The sequence below is a fragment of the Prunus avium genome, chromosome 4 (genome assembly GCF_965620075.1).
Source record: "Prunus avium chromosome 4, drPruAviu1.hap1.1, whole genome shotgun sequence".
Taxonomy (NCBI): domain Eukaryota; kingdom Viridiplantae; phylum Streptophyta; class Magnoliopsida; order Rosales; family Rosaceae; genus Prunus; species Prunus avium.
The window spans coordinates 24,478,987-24,495,779 of NC_142287.1; the positions used below are offsets into that span (position 1 = coordinate 24,478,987).

The window sequence follows — 16,793 nt, forward strand, 5'->3', positions numbered from 1 at the left end:
TAGATTCCCTTTTGCATTGATGAGCCTGTTGACATTGGGATGTATAAAGTCCATGAAATGAAGGCATTAAAAAAAGAAGAAGAAGAAGAAGAAGAAGAAAAAGAAAAAGAAAACCATGGTCATGCAATAATAACTTGAGTGCCTGCCTGTTATACAGTGAAAGATCACTCAATCCACATTGCTGGTACTTGCTCATTGGCAACCATCCCTTCATGACCTACTTGACAAGTAACTCCATCATTTTGCCACTAAGAACCTTCCAATTTTCTTTATTTATAATATAAAATAAAATAAAATTGTGCCTGAACTTTCAAGTTAATTGGGGTTCTAACCCAGTGAAAAAGGGCCTTGACTTGCTGACTGGTGGTCTCAAGTTTTAACCCTCATGACATCATAGTAGTGTGTGAGAAAACCCCATGTAGTTTAGACTATCGTCTGTACTAAAAAAAGGGAACATAAGGAAATTTTTTATGGCTTTTTCATATACAAAAGGAAAAATTCTAAAACCCATAATTAACTTACTCTAATTAAAAAAATTTGGGTACCTATTCAATGTATTTGTCTCTTATTATAGAATATCTAATTTCGGACACATACAACCCTTGAACCTTCCCATGTCCTACTCTTTGAATTATTTATTTATTAGTATATACTTAAGAAAAAATCGTACAAGTTAAGCTAATAAGTTGAATGTTTAAACGGTTAGATTAATGGCAAAAAGGAAAGACTACTACTAGTCCACATTCCAAACAAAACAACAATGATTGTAATTATGAATATTATTATAATTATATTTTTGGGAGCTGAATATTTGTATATAATGGACTTTCGGTCCCTCCACTTCTGTTGCTCTTCCCTCCCGACCCCGGTGTGAAGAATTCGATTCTTTTTTCTTTGATTAATTTGCTATATTTTAACTGAAACCTAAATAAGAACCACAAGTTAATGTGGGTAGGGAACAACATAGTAAGACCTGGATTGGATAAAGAAAATTAGAATATAACCATTACTCCTTATCGTGGAAACGAACTGATTCATGTACCAAGAGTTACATAAAATACTAATAACCTTTGGGTTAATGGCATACTATAAGATTAATTAACTAGATAATCTATGGATATTTTTATAAGTTGGAAACTTGGAATCTTACTTTTAACTTCACAAATGAGATGCTCAGGTAACTAAAAAAGTTGCGAGCATGTAGTCTTAAAGTTGTGCCTTTTACACGGAAGTGAAAACCCAAACAAACAAACAAAAATAAAGAAAGAAAGAAAGAAAGAAAAAGAACCCTAGTTGTGTTTTTTTTTTCTTCAAGCCCGATAATATTTCTTTTATTAAAATTGACGATGTCTCGAATTCGAACTTCTTCTTCCTCGTTGATCTCCGTATCTATAATGACAAATGGCTAAATAAGAAAATTATTTATTAAATGCCTTATCATTGGAAGACCTAATTTCCCTAAATCCAATTCTTTAAAATATTTTACTCTTAATTATCTCCAAATTTATGTACGTCTTAGAGGGAGAAATTATATGTCAATCCAAAGACAGTTCGAAGTTTGAAGTTGATGATGAGACTTTTTCTTGGTATCCTGAAATTTGGGTTTGAGGGTAAGTAGGAGGAGAGTGCGAAACAAACGTTTGATGGGAGCGTGATGAAGCAATGAATGTAATGTAACATGTATGGGTGAGATCAAAATGTTTCTATCATCTCCAATCCCATCACATTGTCATTGAGCACACACACACAACAAGACACAAAACACAACACAAGAGTCTCTCTCTGCAGTCAGTCAGGCAGGGCAGGGCTCTGAAGTCAATGCCTCTCTCTCTCTCTCTCTCTCTCTCATTGAAATGAAATCTCATCACAAAATTCAGAGACATGCATAGATGTTTATGAGGATAAAGGTTTTGCCATTGGTGGCACACACATGCTCATGCCCTCCCTCAAATTCCCATTTCAACCAATCACCTTTTCCACCCCCTTTATAAATCCCAAAAACAGTAGGGCCATTTTTCCCTCTGCCCAATCAACTCCCTCCATTTCAATCCAACGCCACTATCCCCAACACAACAAAAACAAAAACAAAAACAAAAAAGAAAAAGAAAAAGAAAAAAGCAAAGAAAACAATTTCAACAAAGCTTGGGGGGACCAAGGTATATAGTTAGGGAAAACAACTAGCTAGATTGGAGGAAAAATAAAATTTCAAAGAGTCAGTCAGTCAGTCCCCCAAAACTGCAGAGAGAGGAAAACATCTTTAGGCCAACTAAAGAGAGAGAGAGAGGAGAGAGAGAGGAGAGAGAGAGAAGAGGCACAACCACAAGATAACAAAACATTGCTAATAAGCAACAACCCTATTTTTCTTTTCTTTTCTCATTTCAAAGCCAAAACCAAAAGCCTTGTTTTTCACTCTTCCATCCAAATTCCAACTCTCCAAGTTGCAAAGCAAAAACCCATCATAAAGCAAGCTCTCTCTCTCTCCTCTCTCTCTCTCTCTCTCTCTCTCTCTCTCTGTTTCTTTCAGAGGCAGAGTGGTTGTGGAGGTGGTGGTGAGAGGTGACAAAAAACCGACCAATGGAATTCACCTCAAGGCCTCACGAAATCAGAGAGAAGCAACCATATTCATATTCTCCCATAAACTCCCCCAGAAGCAATGGCACCAACACAAACACAAAGACAAACACAAACGGCAGTGTCTGCAGCAGCAACACCAACACCACCAACAACAACAACAGCAACAATAGCTCAGGGGTTCAAATCCCCACAACCCCAAAGCTCACAACTCCCAGATCTGACCCCAATCCCTACCCAACAACCTTTGTCCAAGCAGACACCACAAACTTCAAACACGTTGTCCAAATGCTCACAGGCTCCTCTGAAACTGTAAGCCACCAATCTTCCCCCAAACCAACCACAACCCATCATCACCATCATCCTCACAGCCATCAAGATCCAACCGTTTTGCCCTCCTCCAACAAAAGCTTCAACATCCCACCAATCAAAACAGCCCCTCCCAAAAAGCAAGGCTTCAAGCTCTATGAAAGGAGGAGCACCAATCTCAAAAACACCCTCATGATCAACACCTTGATGCCCAATTTTCCCCATCAAGCATCTGGGTTCTCGCCACGTCATCAGGAGATCCTGTCCCCGAGCTTGCTCGACTTCCCCTCCCTCACTCTCAGCCCAGTGACCCCGTTAAACGACGACCCGTTTGACAAGTCCTCTTCGTCGCCTTCTTTGGGGAATTCTTCATCGGAGGAAGACAGAGCAATTGCAGAGAAGGGGTTTTACTTGCACCCATCTCCGAGAACGACGACAACTCCCAGAGACCCAGAGCCCAGGCTTTTGCCTTTGTTTCCAGTCACTTCGCCTAGAGTTTCTGGGTCTTCTTCTTGATCATGAGGAAGAGAGAGAGAGAGAGATGTGTAGTATTATTACTGTGAGTGATTTTGATTACAAGGATCATCAGAAGATTAATGGGTTTTGGATGATTTTCAATGACAGGTACAGATCTTTGTTTCAATTGTACAATTTGATATCTCTTCCATAAAATGGTAAAAGGCAGCAGCTTTGTTTAACCTCCTCCTTCATCTTATTCTTTTTTAATTTTGCATTTTTATGTCTATTTTTCTTTTCCTTTTTTATTAGTTATTTTCTATAGCACCAATGGAAGTTTGAAAATCAAATTTCCATGGAATCTGGGTGCACATATGAATGGGAATATGACTATCATTTTACCAACTTGCATATCAGTTTGATATTTCCTCCAAGAGAAATGCATTTTCTTTTTCCTTTTCTTTTTAAGTTTTTGTTTTAATGTTATGAATGTGTGCGTGTGTGTTGTGTGGGTGTGGTGAGAGAGGACTTTTCAAAAGATGAGGGTGTGGCTGCTGCTGGAGTGGACAATCAAACAACAGCGAGAAAGTGTTTACTGATTTGGAAAAAAAAAAATATATATATATATATATAGAAAGTGTTTACTGATAATTTACCAGATCGATTAAGAATTTAATTGAGTTGAGTACATTTGAGAATGGGATTCAATTTGTTGAAGGGTTCTTACTTAGGGTCCCCCGTTAAGCAGAAAAACTTGTATGAAACTGGAATAACACTGTTATCCCGACTAATCATAGACTACCACGAAAAAATTATCACACGCATCACCGCATCCCGTTTCGTGTAAATATTTCTCCCCATTGAGGAGGGAGAGAGAGAGAGAGAGGACCACATTTCCCATTCACGAAGGCCATATATGAAACCTCCACCTACTCATAATATCATTATGGTCTTCTTCTGTCAGCTGTTGTTGTTGCAAATTGTTGAGCTAGTGCAATAGTATTCTACTGTAGGTGTTAAACTTTCAATGTAGCATGGTATAAATATGATGTTCTGGTGGAATTGCCATTGAACACATATTCAAAATGATGTCATTTTATTTTATTTTATTGAGAAATTAGCAATATTGGCAATAAGTCACTTTCTACTACCACTAGTCCTCTTCTTCTTATGTAGACCAAGGTCCATGGGTACTTTGGTCTTATTATTGATTTTTTTTCCCCTTACCAGGAGAGACTTTTGGGGAGAGGGAAGCATGATTTATGAAGCCCTATATTATTGGTTATGTTGACAGAAAAAGTACAAAAATTGTCAGATGCAAATTTTATTTTTATTTTTTGGATCACTGCCTTTTTAGTTTGATAGTCTTTTTCACTTGGGGACTTCTTGGTCGATGTATTCAATGACCAAGATAAAAGAAAGAGAAATCTTTTTTCTTTTTTTTTCCAAGAGAAGCTTGCTATTGCTTGCACGACTTAAACGAATTTACCATGCCATTTATGGATCAACACAATAAAAGCCAAATATATCAGACTTTCGATTTTATTTCAGATGTTTTGTTTGAGGATTGTAATAGGGAATTTTTGCGGGTATGATCCTAAGGGGACGGGGGGTGCTCTATCGGAGGCCAGGTTCCTTCTCCCGCTTGCGATTGAGAATGTAGGCTACATAGTTAGCCGACGACCAATAACGCTCATTTGGTGTAAAGATACTCGCCTAATCCTCTATGACATGACTTGATTTTGTGCTTATTTCATCCCTCATCATTAATAGAAATACTATCGCCTTTGTGTAAAAAAAATACATAGTAGCCATTAAGTACACATTTCATTAATCAATCATGCTAGTGAATAATAGGCTACAAAAGACGTTCCACAATTATTACACGTATCCAGAGTTTATCTCAAAACATCATACGGAGTGAGAATGAGGGGTTTTTCTTGTTACTTAAAAATTTGACGGTTCCATGGTAGTACGTTAGATATGAAGAGCTCAACTTTCATGTCAAAATGTCAATCTACATGAAAAGAAAAGTCTTGCACTTTTTTATAGTTAGGGTTTTCCATTATTGTACAAGCTTACCTTGTGCTGAGATATAAAGACTTGCGGACCAGAAGGAACTCATCCAAACATTCCTTCTCTTTTTTTCTTCATTTGAGTTTTATTGTGATGTAGACTCTTTTGACTTGGCGAACAACCAACTTTCTCAATGTGTGGACGCAAGAAAGAAAAAGAAGAAACAAAAGGTGGGGCTTTTGTTATGACAGTGAGAAGGAAAGGAGAAAATAGAGTACAATTGAAGTAACAAAGCTGCAGAGAAAATGTGAAGACTTTTTCTTTTCCTATTTAAACACTCATTCTGTCATTGTGTGTTTATCTGGTCTGGACATAGGGTACGTTGAACTGAAAAACCGCCAAGATCTTTTCGCAATTTGATGCAAACTAGATTGTCTTCTTTGTACCAGTTTTAGCTTGACAAGGCTTGCTGCTTTTATTGGGATGTTCAACCAGTCTTGGATTTTATTACAAATTGGAAATCTTGATATTCATCAAGGAAACTTGTGCATTTCTTAATATTTCAGGGGGGTGTTTTACCCCCAATATATATATATATTTTTTAATTAAAAGAACTTAGGGGGGTGATGGGAATTTGGGGACATGACAAGCCTCAAGAAGAGGAAATCAAATTATTTTTTAAAAAAGTAAAAACCCATAAAATCTCTGACACTGATGAAAGTAAGATTCCGTCCTAGATTATTTGGACCATGTTGGGGGCAACTTCAATAAAATTCTTTCATTATAGGACCAGTTGGTAGCTGTAAATGTGCATGCCAGATTGTAAACCTAGTTAAGGATTTATGTACTTTTATTAGAGTGGTCAACTGCTTAGACACCCACAGAAGTAGTCTTTTCCCAACTAGAGCTACATATGATACGACTATAACTGCTCACACAGCTACAAAAGTAAAGTCTTTTACCAAGCAATTTAAACTGAAAACAAAACAAAACAAAATAAAAATCCAAGAAAAACAGAGATGCATATTTTTTTTATATATAGTACAAGCGATAGTCTAAACTAATGAGGAGAGGAATTTCTCATACACACACAACTAAGATGTCAAGGGGTTCGAGCCTGAAACCTCTTATCTACAAGTCAAGGCCCTATATAAGACCACTTTTTGACAACCTGGAAAAGTTGTATATTTTATTCATGTTTTTATTCATGGCAATATATATTTGATGTTATATGATTACAAAGCACACATTCAGATTTCCGCGAAAGAATTGATTGTCCTGAACCCATGATTTTCTGGAAGAGGTCCATTCCCTGGTCGGATGGATACAATAACTTCTAATCCTGAAACATATAAAAAGTATCTTAGCATCAATCTCAACACAAAAACTGAATAACAAGCGTTCATCATTCCTTCTCTTTTTCAGTTTTTGTTATGTTGGAGCATTATTGAACTAGCAAGGATAGAAAACTGTGTAGCTACGCTTATCAATCTTCTGTCAAAGGTCTCCATGACAAAATAAAGGGCATTAAGATATTTCGATTATAGTGATCTTCTGGTGGTTCTCATATCGTCAGAACAATAAATTATTTATTTATCCTTCTAAAGTACATAAGGATTGTAATGTTGGAACAGTGCCATTGCTAGACCTTTTAACGTGATAGTGTATGATGCCATGCCCTTTGCAAGCACACTCATATCCCCATTCTAAGGATGACAAGGTCTGCATAGGCACTATCCAGAACTCTTGCACGCACGTACCGATTTCCCAGACACTAATAATAACAGAAACTGGTGGTAGGGAAGGTCCTAGCCCAATCTGTGGTAGGGGAAAGGTTCCTAGTGTGGATTGCCAATACACAAAGGGAGAAAATCCTACAGGTTTATACACCATTGTCTAACAATAAGTGGTCACGTGCTAGTCACATGACGCGGTTGTTGATAGGAGGGTTTATACACCTGATTACATTTAATATTTTCTCTGGAGGGGTGGGGGTAAAATGGGCAACTCATTACCTGCTTCCTTTGCAGCTACAGCTTCTTGAAAGACATCTGTCACAAATAAAACCTGTGATGGCTTATCAACTCCAACTGATTGTACAATTTCAGCATAACTGCTACTTTCCCTTTTGTTCCTGAGAGAGAGAGAGAGAGAGAGAGAGAGAGAGAGAGAGAGATTTTAGCTAGGTTGAAATGAACAAGGAAGCTGGAAGTAGATATACATTCATGTTAAGTAAAAATATTTTTTAAAAGAAGAAAAGGATTCTGAGTTTTAAATGTACCCCACTGTGGTGTCGAAAAATCCAGACAAATATTCTCTTAGGTCCCCATAGTTTGAGTTGCCAAATATAAGTCTCTGTGCCAACCTGCTACCACTAGAGTATATGTACACCTGCCGCACAAAATGTCAACAATTAAGGTATGTCTTCAAGAAATCAAACATCAACTTCATCAAGGAATTAAATCTAATCTAATTTGTTAGTTAGCATATGTACCAAAGAAACTGGAAACATTAGCGGCCCATGGACTAAAACTTGACCATCCTCAGAGATTGCAATTTATATGCAAAGAATAATGAAAATAGGATCATTACCTTTATGCCAGAATCATGCCATTTCTTAAGAGCTTCTGGTACATCCTCAAAAACTACTCCCTCTAATTCATTCTTTTCATATCCAGTTCTCCAGATATGTCCCTGCATAGCCAGAAGTCAGTTATATCCCAAATGATACGCAACATAGCAAGAAAATTCCTTATAAGTACAAAAAATTGCTTACTTGCAACTGTTTCAAGGCAGTGATCTTCCGATCAGCTTTTATCATCGATTCAACGTTAGCAACCAAAGCTGCAATAACCTCCTCTTTCCCTACATCATCCAAGGGGATGGGAACAGAACCAAAAACACCTTTTTCCAGGTCATCTTGAACCTATAATAAAGATGCAAAACTTTCAATTATCATTTCAAAGTGTCGAGCTTACTTCTGTGAATACGATATGTGCATGACAAATTTAACTGTTTAAATAAAACATTAAATTGCTAGCCTGAGTCCAGAGTAATCAAAGATTTCCAGTTTTAACTTCTAGGAGGGATTGAAAGATAAAACTTTGGTTTTCTCACTTCAAAATTAATTATATTCTCATTCTTATAGAAAAAAGTAATTGTATTCATAGCACAAGTCAAACTCAATGGGACTACTTTAATTCTAAAGCAATGCTACTACCATGAAATTTTCAATCACCTACTGTGGCAGCATCCTAGTGTATTCACACACCATGTGGTGCACTACTGACCCAGAATTAACAGCTGCAAACTAATGTGGTTATATACAGGTGTACAGTCAACAAAACAGCACTCCTGAACAAAAATATTACCTGGGAGCACAACAACTTTATGTCATCTTGAGTTTCTGCGGTGTCATATGTTGCAGACAAATGCCTCCCAACATTATTGCGGGCGTATGGAAAGAGAACATCAGTCACAAACGATATGGGAGTAGTAGTTCCCTCAATGTCAAGAACAATGCAACGCTACAGAAAAACACAAAATAGATAAAGAACAGGAAAAAGACATTAGTTTTATACGAGAAATCGTGAAAATGCTAATTATCAAATTTCTCAACCAAAAGGCAATATCTGCATTCAAACACAAAAACATATAAAGAAGCAGAAAAGGTGAGGTTTCTAAGTAAACTAAACAACAAAGAAATTAGACAAGAACCCAGAGAAATAAACAATTAAACTCACTTGTGATGGGCCAGATTTATTATCTGAAGCTGCAGTCCCAGCCTTCACAGATATGTTTCTGTGAATACCACTTCCTAAAACTCCTTTGACATTTTGTATAGGACCATGGATTGGAGTAGATGGGTCCAAACCCAACTGGTTAAGTTTGATAGCAGCATCAAAGAGATAGTGATAACATTCAGCCTGAAACAAAGAAACAAAGAAATATATATATCAGAATTGAATAGAAAGCATTAAAATGAACCTTTAAGCCACTATGAGAATAAGAGGCTCCATAGTTTTAGATCAACACTTTTAGACATCAATATATATTGGTAGAAACTAGAAAGCTTAGTATTTGCAATTTTCCCATTTCTTTTTTCCCATTCTCCCTTTTTTGTTCTTTTGGCATAATCTATCCATGCTTGAAGAGGACACTGCCTGTTGTAGCTTTAGTTTTATCACCAAGCTTAAGATGCAATTGAGATTCATAAAATTGCTGCTTGTTGCGACTTTATAACGCAATTCATATGAACAGTTAACATAAGCTTGCAACTTTCAGTAACCAGCATGCATACACAAGTATGATATAGAACACAAAAAGCCCAACCCCTTATGCACAAGTGATTCTTTTACCTTTAATATTTACACTGGCTGTCTAACTAGCAGTTGTGGGCATCACATACTGCAAAATCAACAATTATTCCCTAAGATACGCACCTGAGTTTTGGCGCTAATCCATGAGTCTCCCCATATATAGATGCCATGATTACGAACAAGCACAGCTGTTGTTTTTGGGTAGGCTTCAATCTATAGAACATGAAAGAAAGCAAATACTCATCCACATAGGAAATCCTATAATACTGACATAGCAATCAAGCAGTTACTTGAAGAAGAAAAAAAAAGAAATAATCCATCAGCAAAACTAATAAAATGAAGTGCAACGGGATTAAGTCCATAATTGTGCCATGTATGAACTTAAGCAACCATATATCACTGGAATGAAGTCCATCATAATATTAGTTTATGTCATCAAAAGTTGATAGGATCACTACACCAAAATAAGTTTAAAACTTGAACATACAGCTTTGGCAAGAGACTCAGTCAGCTCATATTCATAGGCAGTGTTCTCTATTATTGGGACCACAAGTTCATCATAATAACCATGCCCTTGGATTCCTTTGATCATCTCCATATGAGTAATCTGCACATTTGTATACCACAAGAAAAGAAAGCAAACTATTAAAAGAGACAACCAGTAACAGTAGGCAGGAATAATTACACAGGGGAAGAGCTAGACTCACCACAACGAAAGAAAAAAAAAGTACACATATGTACTGGCTTTTGAGAGCAAGTAAACAGTCCATCACAACACATTAACTGAGTTATCACTTGGCACTTTAAAATCATGATACCTTTTAGATTTTCACTGCCATTGTTCTGCACATGTTCTCCTAAGTTTCTAACTAATATTACAATTCATGAATGCAACATTTTACTAGTAATTTGATATTGTCTCCTGCTTGATGTTCTATTTTGTAATATAACTAGAAATTTATGTGACATTCCTAGTTTCCACTCCTCACATTGACTCCGGTTTCATTTTCAAGCTAGAATTACGATTGAACTACCCAAATTTCTGGAGCCCGTACCCAAAGATATCAAAGTATTGCTCAAGGAAAAGCATACTGTTTCAAAAACTTCTGATCTTATAGATCATTTCTGAGATAAGAAAGAAACCAAATAATATTATTAACGTAATATACCAAGGGAATGTCTATTGTACTTTTATCTGTGGGAAATAAGCAGCTGAAATTCCATCATCTAGAAACTCCTTCAATTGTTTGAAAGCAATAAGATCACATGCAAACCTTACGCTAACAGATGCAGAAACAGTTGCATCAGACAAATCTTAGCTCACAGCTAATTTTCTTTATATCTTCTGTTGGCTGCATTTCCTATCGTATTACTACAAAGTTTCATTCTACATACCTCTATTAGAGGCTAGAAAGTTAATTAATTTTCAAAAGATCTTGAAAGGGGGAGTCAATACAATGAAGACAAATCCAACTTTTTGCGCAAAGGGAGATGAACATAAAAAAAGGGAAAAGAAAGATATAGACAGCAATGAATAAAAACACGAGGTCCCTGTGTTTGTGTGTATTTATTAGCACTTAATATCCTCATTAATGGATACCAGGAATAAAAACTTACTCGGAATTCTTTTGCTAATGGATTGATCATTGTCACAAGACAAGATTCTATCCCATGACTATGAATAACAGCCCCAGCATTACGCATCTCATATGCCTGGAAAACATGGGAATATATGTCAACTATAACTTCTCAAAAGAGAGGTCAGCCTTACCAAATGGTGAGTATTCATGAACCCCAACATCCACAAATAGGATATGTCATAACATGGAATGAAAAAACACATAGACACAGGATCAGTGCCTGGCATTACAAGGTTAAACAATGAGGTTAAACAATGTTTTAGTAAAATTGTACGTATGAAGCTGTTGAATTGCCTTCAAGAAGCAAAATGGCCTGAAAGATATAGGAAATAGTAGTTCCTCAACATTAGTTTCAACATGTCTCCAAAACTAACAAACGAAAAGAAAACTTATTACTTAGAAAAAAGAGCACTAGCATACAACATGGAACACTGGAACCAACATAACCCAATGAACACATTTTTATATGTGGTAATAGTGAAATAAATAGTGTGGGCAAAGTGAAATAGTAATAGTAGTTCACATGTCACATGTCAGCTACAGCATTTAACTTTAAACTACGACTTCTTTTGCCTTTTCTTTTACATAAGAAGCTCTAAAATTTCAGCCAATGACTAAATTTCAGACTGCTATCCCAATTGACATGATCCAGATGAGTCTTCATGACCATTTACATCCAAAATCATGTAAGTTCCAAATCACTCTGCATTGTACCTTGTAATTGAGATTCCTTGACATTTTTCTCCGCGAAATCAATCGCCTCTTGGCTATATTCTGATAGGGATCCAATAGTCATAAGCAATCAAAGTCTTCATGAGTGATTATTTTGGTTGCTAATTGAATGTAGGAAAAGATAGCGTATAGAAGCTCTTTCTTTTTTGGTTCATTATCGAATTTCCTTGACTATGTTCAATATTTGGAACTACAACCTCCACCTAGTTTAGCAGCTTTAGCTTCCCTCAAAATTAAGGTTTTAAATTTTAATCTATTATCTTCTTGTTCTTAGCAACTATAGATAAGGCAACTGAATATGGGAACAAAATGCTATGGCCACTAAAAAGTTATGAGCTAAAAGTATCCCGCCCAATACCCAACTTACTATAGCACATATACCCAAAAGAATCTCAGAATCTTTTATTATTGTCCTAACCATATAATCAGATATGGGCCCAAATAAAAAATTTGCAGAATGGAGCAGATTAGCCATTTCAGAGTTTTTAAATAATCTGAATGATAACTGATTTGTCAAAATCAGACAATAGTCATAGCTAACTTTATACCATCCATGTAAGTATAGTGTTTATAAGAAGCACAAAGAACTGATACCTTCATAAAAAGTGGACCACAATCAGAACACTTAGGAGGTTTGTGTGGGTACGGCTTCGGAGATGGAGTACACAAGATAGACCCATTTGGAGATAACACATACATGTCCTCTGGTAGCATTCTCTCCTTCTGAACGCCTACCCACATAAAAAAACACATGAAAAATTAAGCCCAGAAAACCCATAAAAGGACACATATCGAGAATGTACCTACAGTGCAACCATATTATACAGGAATGGATAAACTCACTTCTCATTCAATGACTACAAAACCAAACCAACAGTGAGCTATTACACTTGTTTTAGCAGGGAATAAACGCCGTAAGGCAAGAAAATTTCGCCTTTAAGCTTGAATGATGCATATCCGAAAACAAATATTAACAAGCACATAACAAAGTATGCTAACAATGAATTTTCATTAATAAAAAAGTCCACCTGTGCTTGAACGCCTACATAACATTCCAAACCATATGCAATATTGAGCTCATACTACAAAACCCAGAATTTCACCTATACTCTAATTACAATAATAAGATTCTAGATACCTAACAACACAGAAGAGCCAAAAAGACTCAACATTCAGCATAAATTAAAAATGCCCAGAAAGCAAACAACCAAAAAGAACACCCAAAACACAAACTTTAGCTAATATAACACCTATACAGAAATCAAAAACACATAACAAGCAACACACACAACAAACGGAGCAAAAACAATGAATACCCAGAAACCAAAAACAAAAAACCCAGAAAAGGAGCTAATTGAGTGAAAAATACCAGAGGGAGACATGACTACGAGTTGTTGGGGCTTAGGAACAGAGTCATCGTGAACTTTGATTGTGATGCTACCACCAGTCCCTGAGACCCATCCAAGATTGTAGAACTGGCGGCACAGGTCTGATATCAGAACCTTGGTGTCGCTCACTGCTCTGCTTTCCAAGTAAGCCTGCGACGCCGTACCGAGTTTCGCTCCGTTCACTGCCACTGCCGCCATTGCGAGTCTAGAGAGAGAGAGTGTGATTGAGCTTCAATACTAGGCTACCTTCAAAGTATCTGAATCAAAAAACACTAACAAAAGAACAAAAAGAAATGAGAAAGTTCAAAGCTTTATATATGATTGTGTTACCAGCTGGTGAGTGAAATGCCGAATTTGATTGGGCAAAGACAAAACTGTATGCCAAAGTCTGTTTGTTACTTCTGTTTTGTAGGTGTGTGACCAAAATTTGCTCCATTCGTCAGCTAATTCTTATGTGAAATTGGCTCAAAATAGCCCCTTTCACAAATTTTATTCTAAAATAACCCCATTGCATTAAAGAGACATTATAAAGACAATAAATATGCAACTATAAGGATAATAAGGAGACACTGAATGGGGAAGGAGCTATTGTAGAATAAAAGTTGTGAACAAATGCTATTTTAGCACAAACCCCTTAAATATTTTATTTAATTTCTAAACGGAAAAACAAAAAGGGAATTAAAATGGGCAAGACCCAGTTATCCAAAAAAGAAGAAGCATGAACTACAAGGTGTGGTACTTTTGGCAAACTACCATTTCCAGCTGGCGGACTGTTTGGTGCCTAACTAGCAGGGATTTGAAACCAATTTGGAAGCATTTTATGGCCAAAGGCAAACCAAACTTTGGGCAGGAATTAATCCCATCCTTCAAGTGTGGGGATATCTCGTGGTATTTACCAAAAAAAAAAAAGCCATGACTCGTGACTTCCTGCCATCTTTGCATCACCACCTGCCTATGTTGCCTATGTCCTTATTCAGATTTATGCATTATATTTTGATATTGTTGTAGATGGGTAATTTTAAGCGTTTTCATTTTGTTGAGACTATATATCAAGGATATTACGATACATTTGGATGAAGAATCTAAAAGTACTTCAATGCTTAGATAAAAAAGACACGTCATCTTTCACCATTAAAAAAAAAAAAAAAAAGACACGTCATCAATTATATCGGGAGATCGCCAAGTATTTTAATCTATGCATACAAGGCACCTCAAAGCACTTTCGGTTGGGTATTAAAATTTGTATGAAACGAGAATAACACTAATTTGCTGATATCCTTAACCAATCACAGACTATCACGTGAAAATTTTATCACGCATAGGATACAGTGATTGACCATAAATAACAATATTTTATTATCCCCGTTGTTTCTCCCTGTTGGGATTGGGATTTGGATGAGAGTTGAGGTGGGGAGATGTTCCATTTTAAAAATAAATAAAAACATTTGTTTATGAGAATCTGTAAAAATAACGTTAAGTGAGATTGTGGGCTTAATAGGCCTCGTCTGCTAAGATTTTTTTTTTTTGGGCAGTAGCCCCCAAGTTAATCAAACGAAATATTTAGATAACGTTGTAAGGTACCGTTATGGTGAATACTACATCAAACGATGTTGGGGCTGCTCTATTTCTCATGTCTATCGTGAATGCAATATGGTGGTTGATAGACTTGCTAACTTGGACTCTTGCTTTGATTTGGGTCTCAGTTCCTTTTAAGTGCCCCCAGACAGTATTAGGTCCTCGTTTGTTGATGACCTGCGTGGTCTTTGTAGGCCTCGGGCCGTACTTTAGTGTTTTCTTTTGGGCATGGCCCCGTCTTTTCACCCCAAAAAAAAAAATGTACTATGGTTGCATCTGTGTTGAAGAACCAGCATCACTTGCCCTGCTTTTAATTTGGTCTTTCCATGTGGCTGGGGTAATCCCACAATTAACAAGCATTCCTCTTGGTGTTGATCAAATTCATATATATAATCTCTCATTAGTCACATGGAGAAGATTTCCTGCAAGGTAGAGCTGCCAACCCACCTAAGAAGTAGCAATTCATCTCCATCTTGGTAAAATGTATATTGCACCTTTTTTTTCTTCTTTTTCTTGTTATAAATATCTTTTTCGACTTTTTTCCTTTATACCAGACACCAGTGATACTGTCTAAATACTCAATGTACTCGATATTATGGCCAACTTGCACTTAACTTATGCACATCTTTTATGGTATTTTCTTTTTTCATTTGTTGCAATTTTATTTTATTAATTATTTATAAAAAAAATATTACTTTATTAATGAATGCAAGGATTGCAGTAATGTTATGAACTAGGTATCATAATCGAGCTATATACACACACAAATATATATATATATATATATATATATATATATATATATATATATGTATAATATCTCAAACTTTGAACTTCACTTTTTTAAACAGTAATGGCAGTTGCATGCAAAATGAAAACGTTCTCCGTTGTGTGCGTGCTCCCATTCCTTGCATTGCCTGCCACATTCTGATGGCCGAATGCATGTCCCAGACCATGTTCGACTTCTGTGCCCACATCTTAGCTTCTGGTCTTCTTCTTCTACCATACCACAAAAATAACCAAAAATATTCATCATAAGAATACAATATAAACTAAGCAGTATTTGCCATCGGAGTCTAGCCAAGTGGAAAAGGGGTTTGATTTGCATATCAAATTAGTCTCATGTTCGAACCCCCATGACATCTTGATAGTGTGTGTGAAAAAAAAAAACCCCTCTCCATTCTTGTTTAGACTATCGCTTGTATTTAAAAAAAAAAACATAAGTGTAACTTTTATTGTATGGTAGAAGAAGGGATTTAGGGTTATCCTTGTTATAGCCATATATACTTTTCTCACTAACAAAAGGTAAGAGAAACAACTATACATAGGAAGCTTTATAGAAAGATATATACAGACGAAACCAGGAGTATATATTGGCTCTTTGATAACAAGAAAGCTAATTACTATAAAATTAAAAATAGTATAGCCGTGCGGATATACTCGATTTTTTGTGAAATTTTTAAAAATAGTATGGCCGGTCGGCTATACTCTTTTTCCTAATTTTTTATAAAAATAGTATAGCCGGTTGGCTTTACTTGTTTGACACGTGGCCCCTAGGCGCTGCCCGGGTGATATAGTATAGCCGCGCGACTATACCCGGTTTGTTAAAATTTATTTTTTTAAAATAGCGGTTATACTTACTTTGACATGTTCACATGCGTTCCTCTTTTGTTTTTTTTAAAAAAATAGTATCGCCAACCGGTTATACTTGTTTTTCCTAATTGTTTTTAAAAATAGTATAGCCTCGCGGCTATACTTGTTTTTCCTAATTTTTTTTAAAAAAATAG

The 16,793-nt window shown here is 36.2% G+C and overlaps 2 protein-coding genes across 3 annotated transcripts; one reads left to right on the top strand and one right to left on the bottom strand.

Annotated features, from left to right (window-relative positions):
- Window positions 1-2,190: 2,190 nt before the first annotated feature.
- Window positions 2,191-3,795, top strand: LOC110773353 (VQ motif-containing protein 4). The gene has a single exon (XM_021977864.2). The coding sequence runs from the start codon at window positions 2,575-2,577 to the stop codon at window positions 3,394-3,396; it is 822 nt and encodes a 273-aa protein (XP_021833556.1). The 5' UTR covers window positions 2,191-2,574; the 3' UTR covers window positions 3,397-3,795.
- Window positions 3,796-6,355: 2,560 nt separating this feature from the next.
- LOC110773320 (haloacid dehalogenase-like hydrolase family protein) lies at window positions 6,356-13,702 on the bottom strand. 2 transcript variants are annotated; one of them, XM_021977831.2, is made up of 13 exons: window positions 13,413-13,702; window positions 12,638-12,774; window positions 12,026-12,085; window positions 11,289-11,384; window positions 10,159-10,278; window positions 9,795-9,884; window positions 9,096-9,278; window positions 8,724-8,879; window positions 8,129-8,278; window positions 7,945-8,046; window positions 7,634-7,743; window positions 7,368-7,486; window positions 6,356-6,694 (listed from the first exon to the last, which is right to left on the bottom strand). In XM_021977831.2, exons 1-13 carry the CDS (start codon window positions 13,627-13,629, stop codon window positions 6,603-6,605), a joined length of 1,632 nt encoding a protein of 543 aa, XP_021833523.2. In that variant the 5' UTR covers window positions 13,630-13,702; the 3' UTR covers window positions 6,356-6,602. The 2 variants fall into 2 exon arrangements, with proteins under 2 accessions (XP_021833523.2, XP_021833524.1); XM_021977832.2 differs by lacking the exon at window positions 12,026-12,085 and having other exon boundaries at window positions 13,413-13,701.
- Window positions 13,703-16,793: the final 3,091 nt, after the last annotated feature.

Coding starts and splice junctions, on each gene's coding strand:
- LOC110773353 (XM_021977864.2), top strand. CDS start 2,575: ATGGAATTCACCTCAAGGCCTCACGAAATCAGAGAGAAGCAACCATAT.
- LOC110773320 (XM_021977831.2), bottom strand. CDS start 13,629: ATGGCGGCAGTGGCAGTGAACGGAGCGAAACTCGGTACGGCGTCGCAG. Junction 12,086..12,637: donor GTGGTCCACTTTTTATGAAG/GTATCAGTTCTT, acceptor GATCCCTATCAG/AATATAGCCAAGAGGCGATT. Junction 8,279..8,723: donor TAAAGTTGTTGTGCTCCCAG/GTAATATTTTTG, acceptor TCTTTATTATAG/GTTCAAGATGACCTGGAAAA.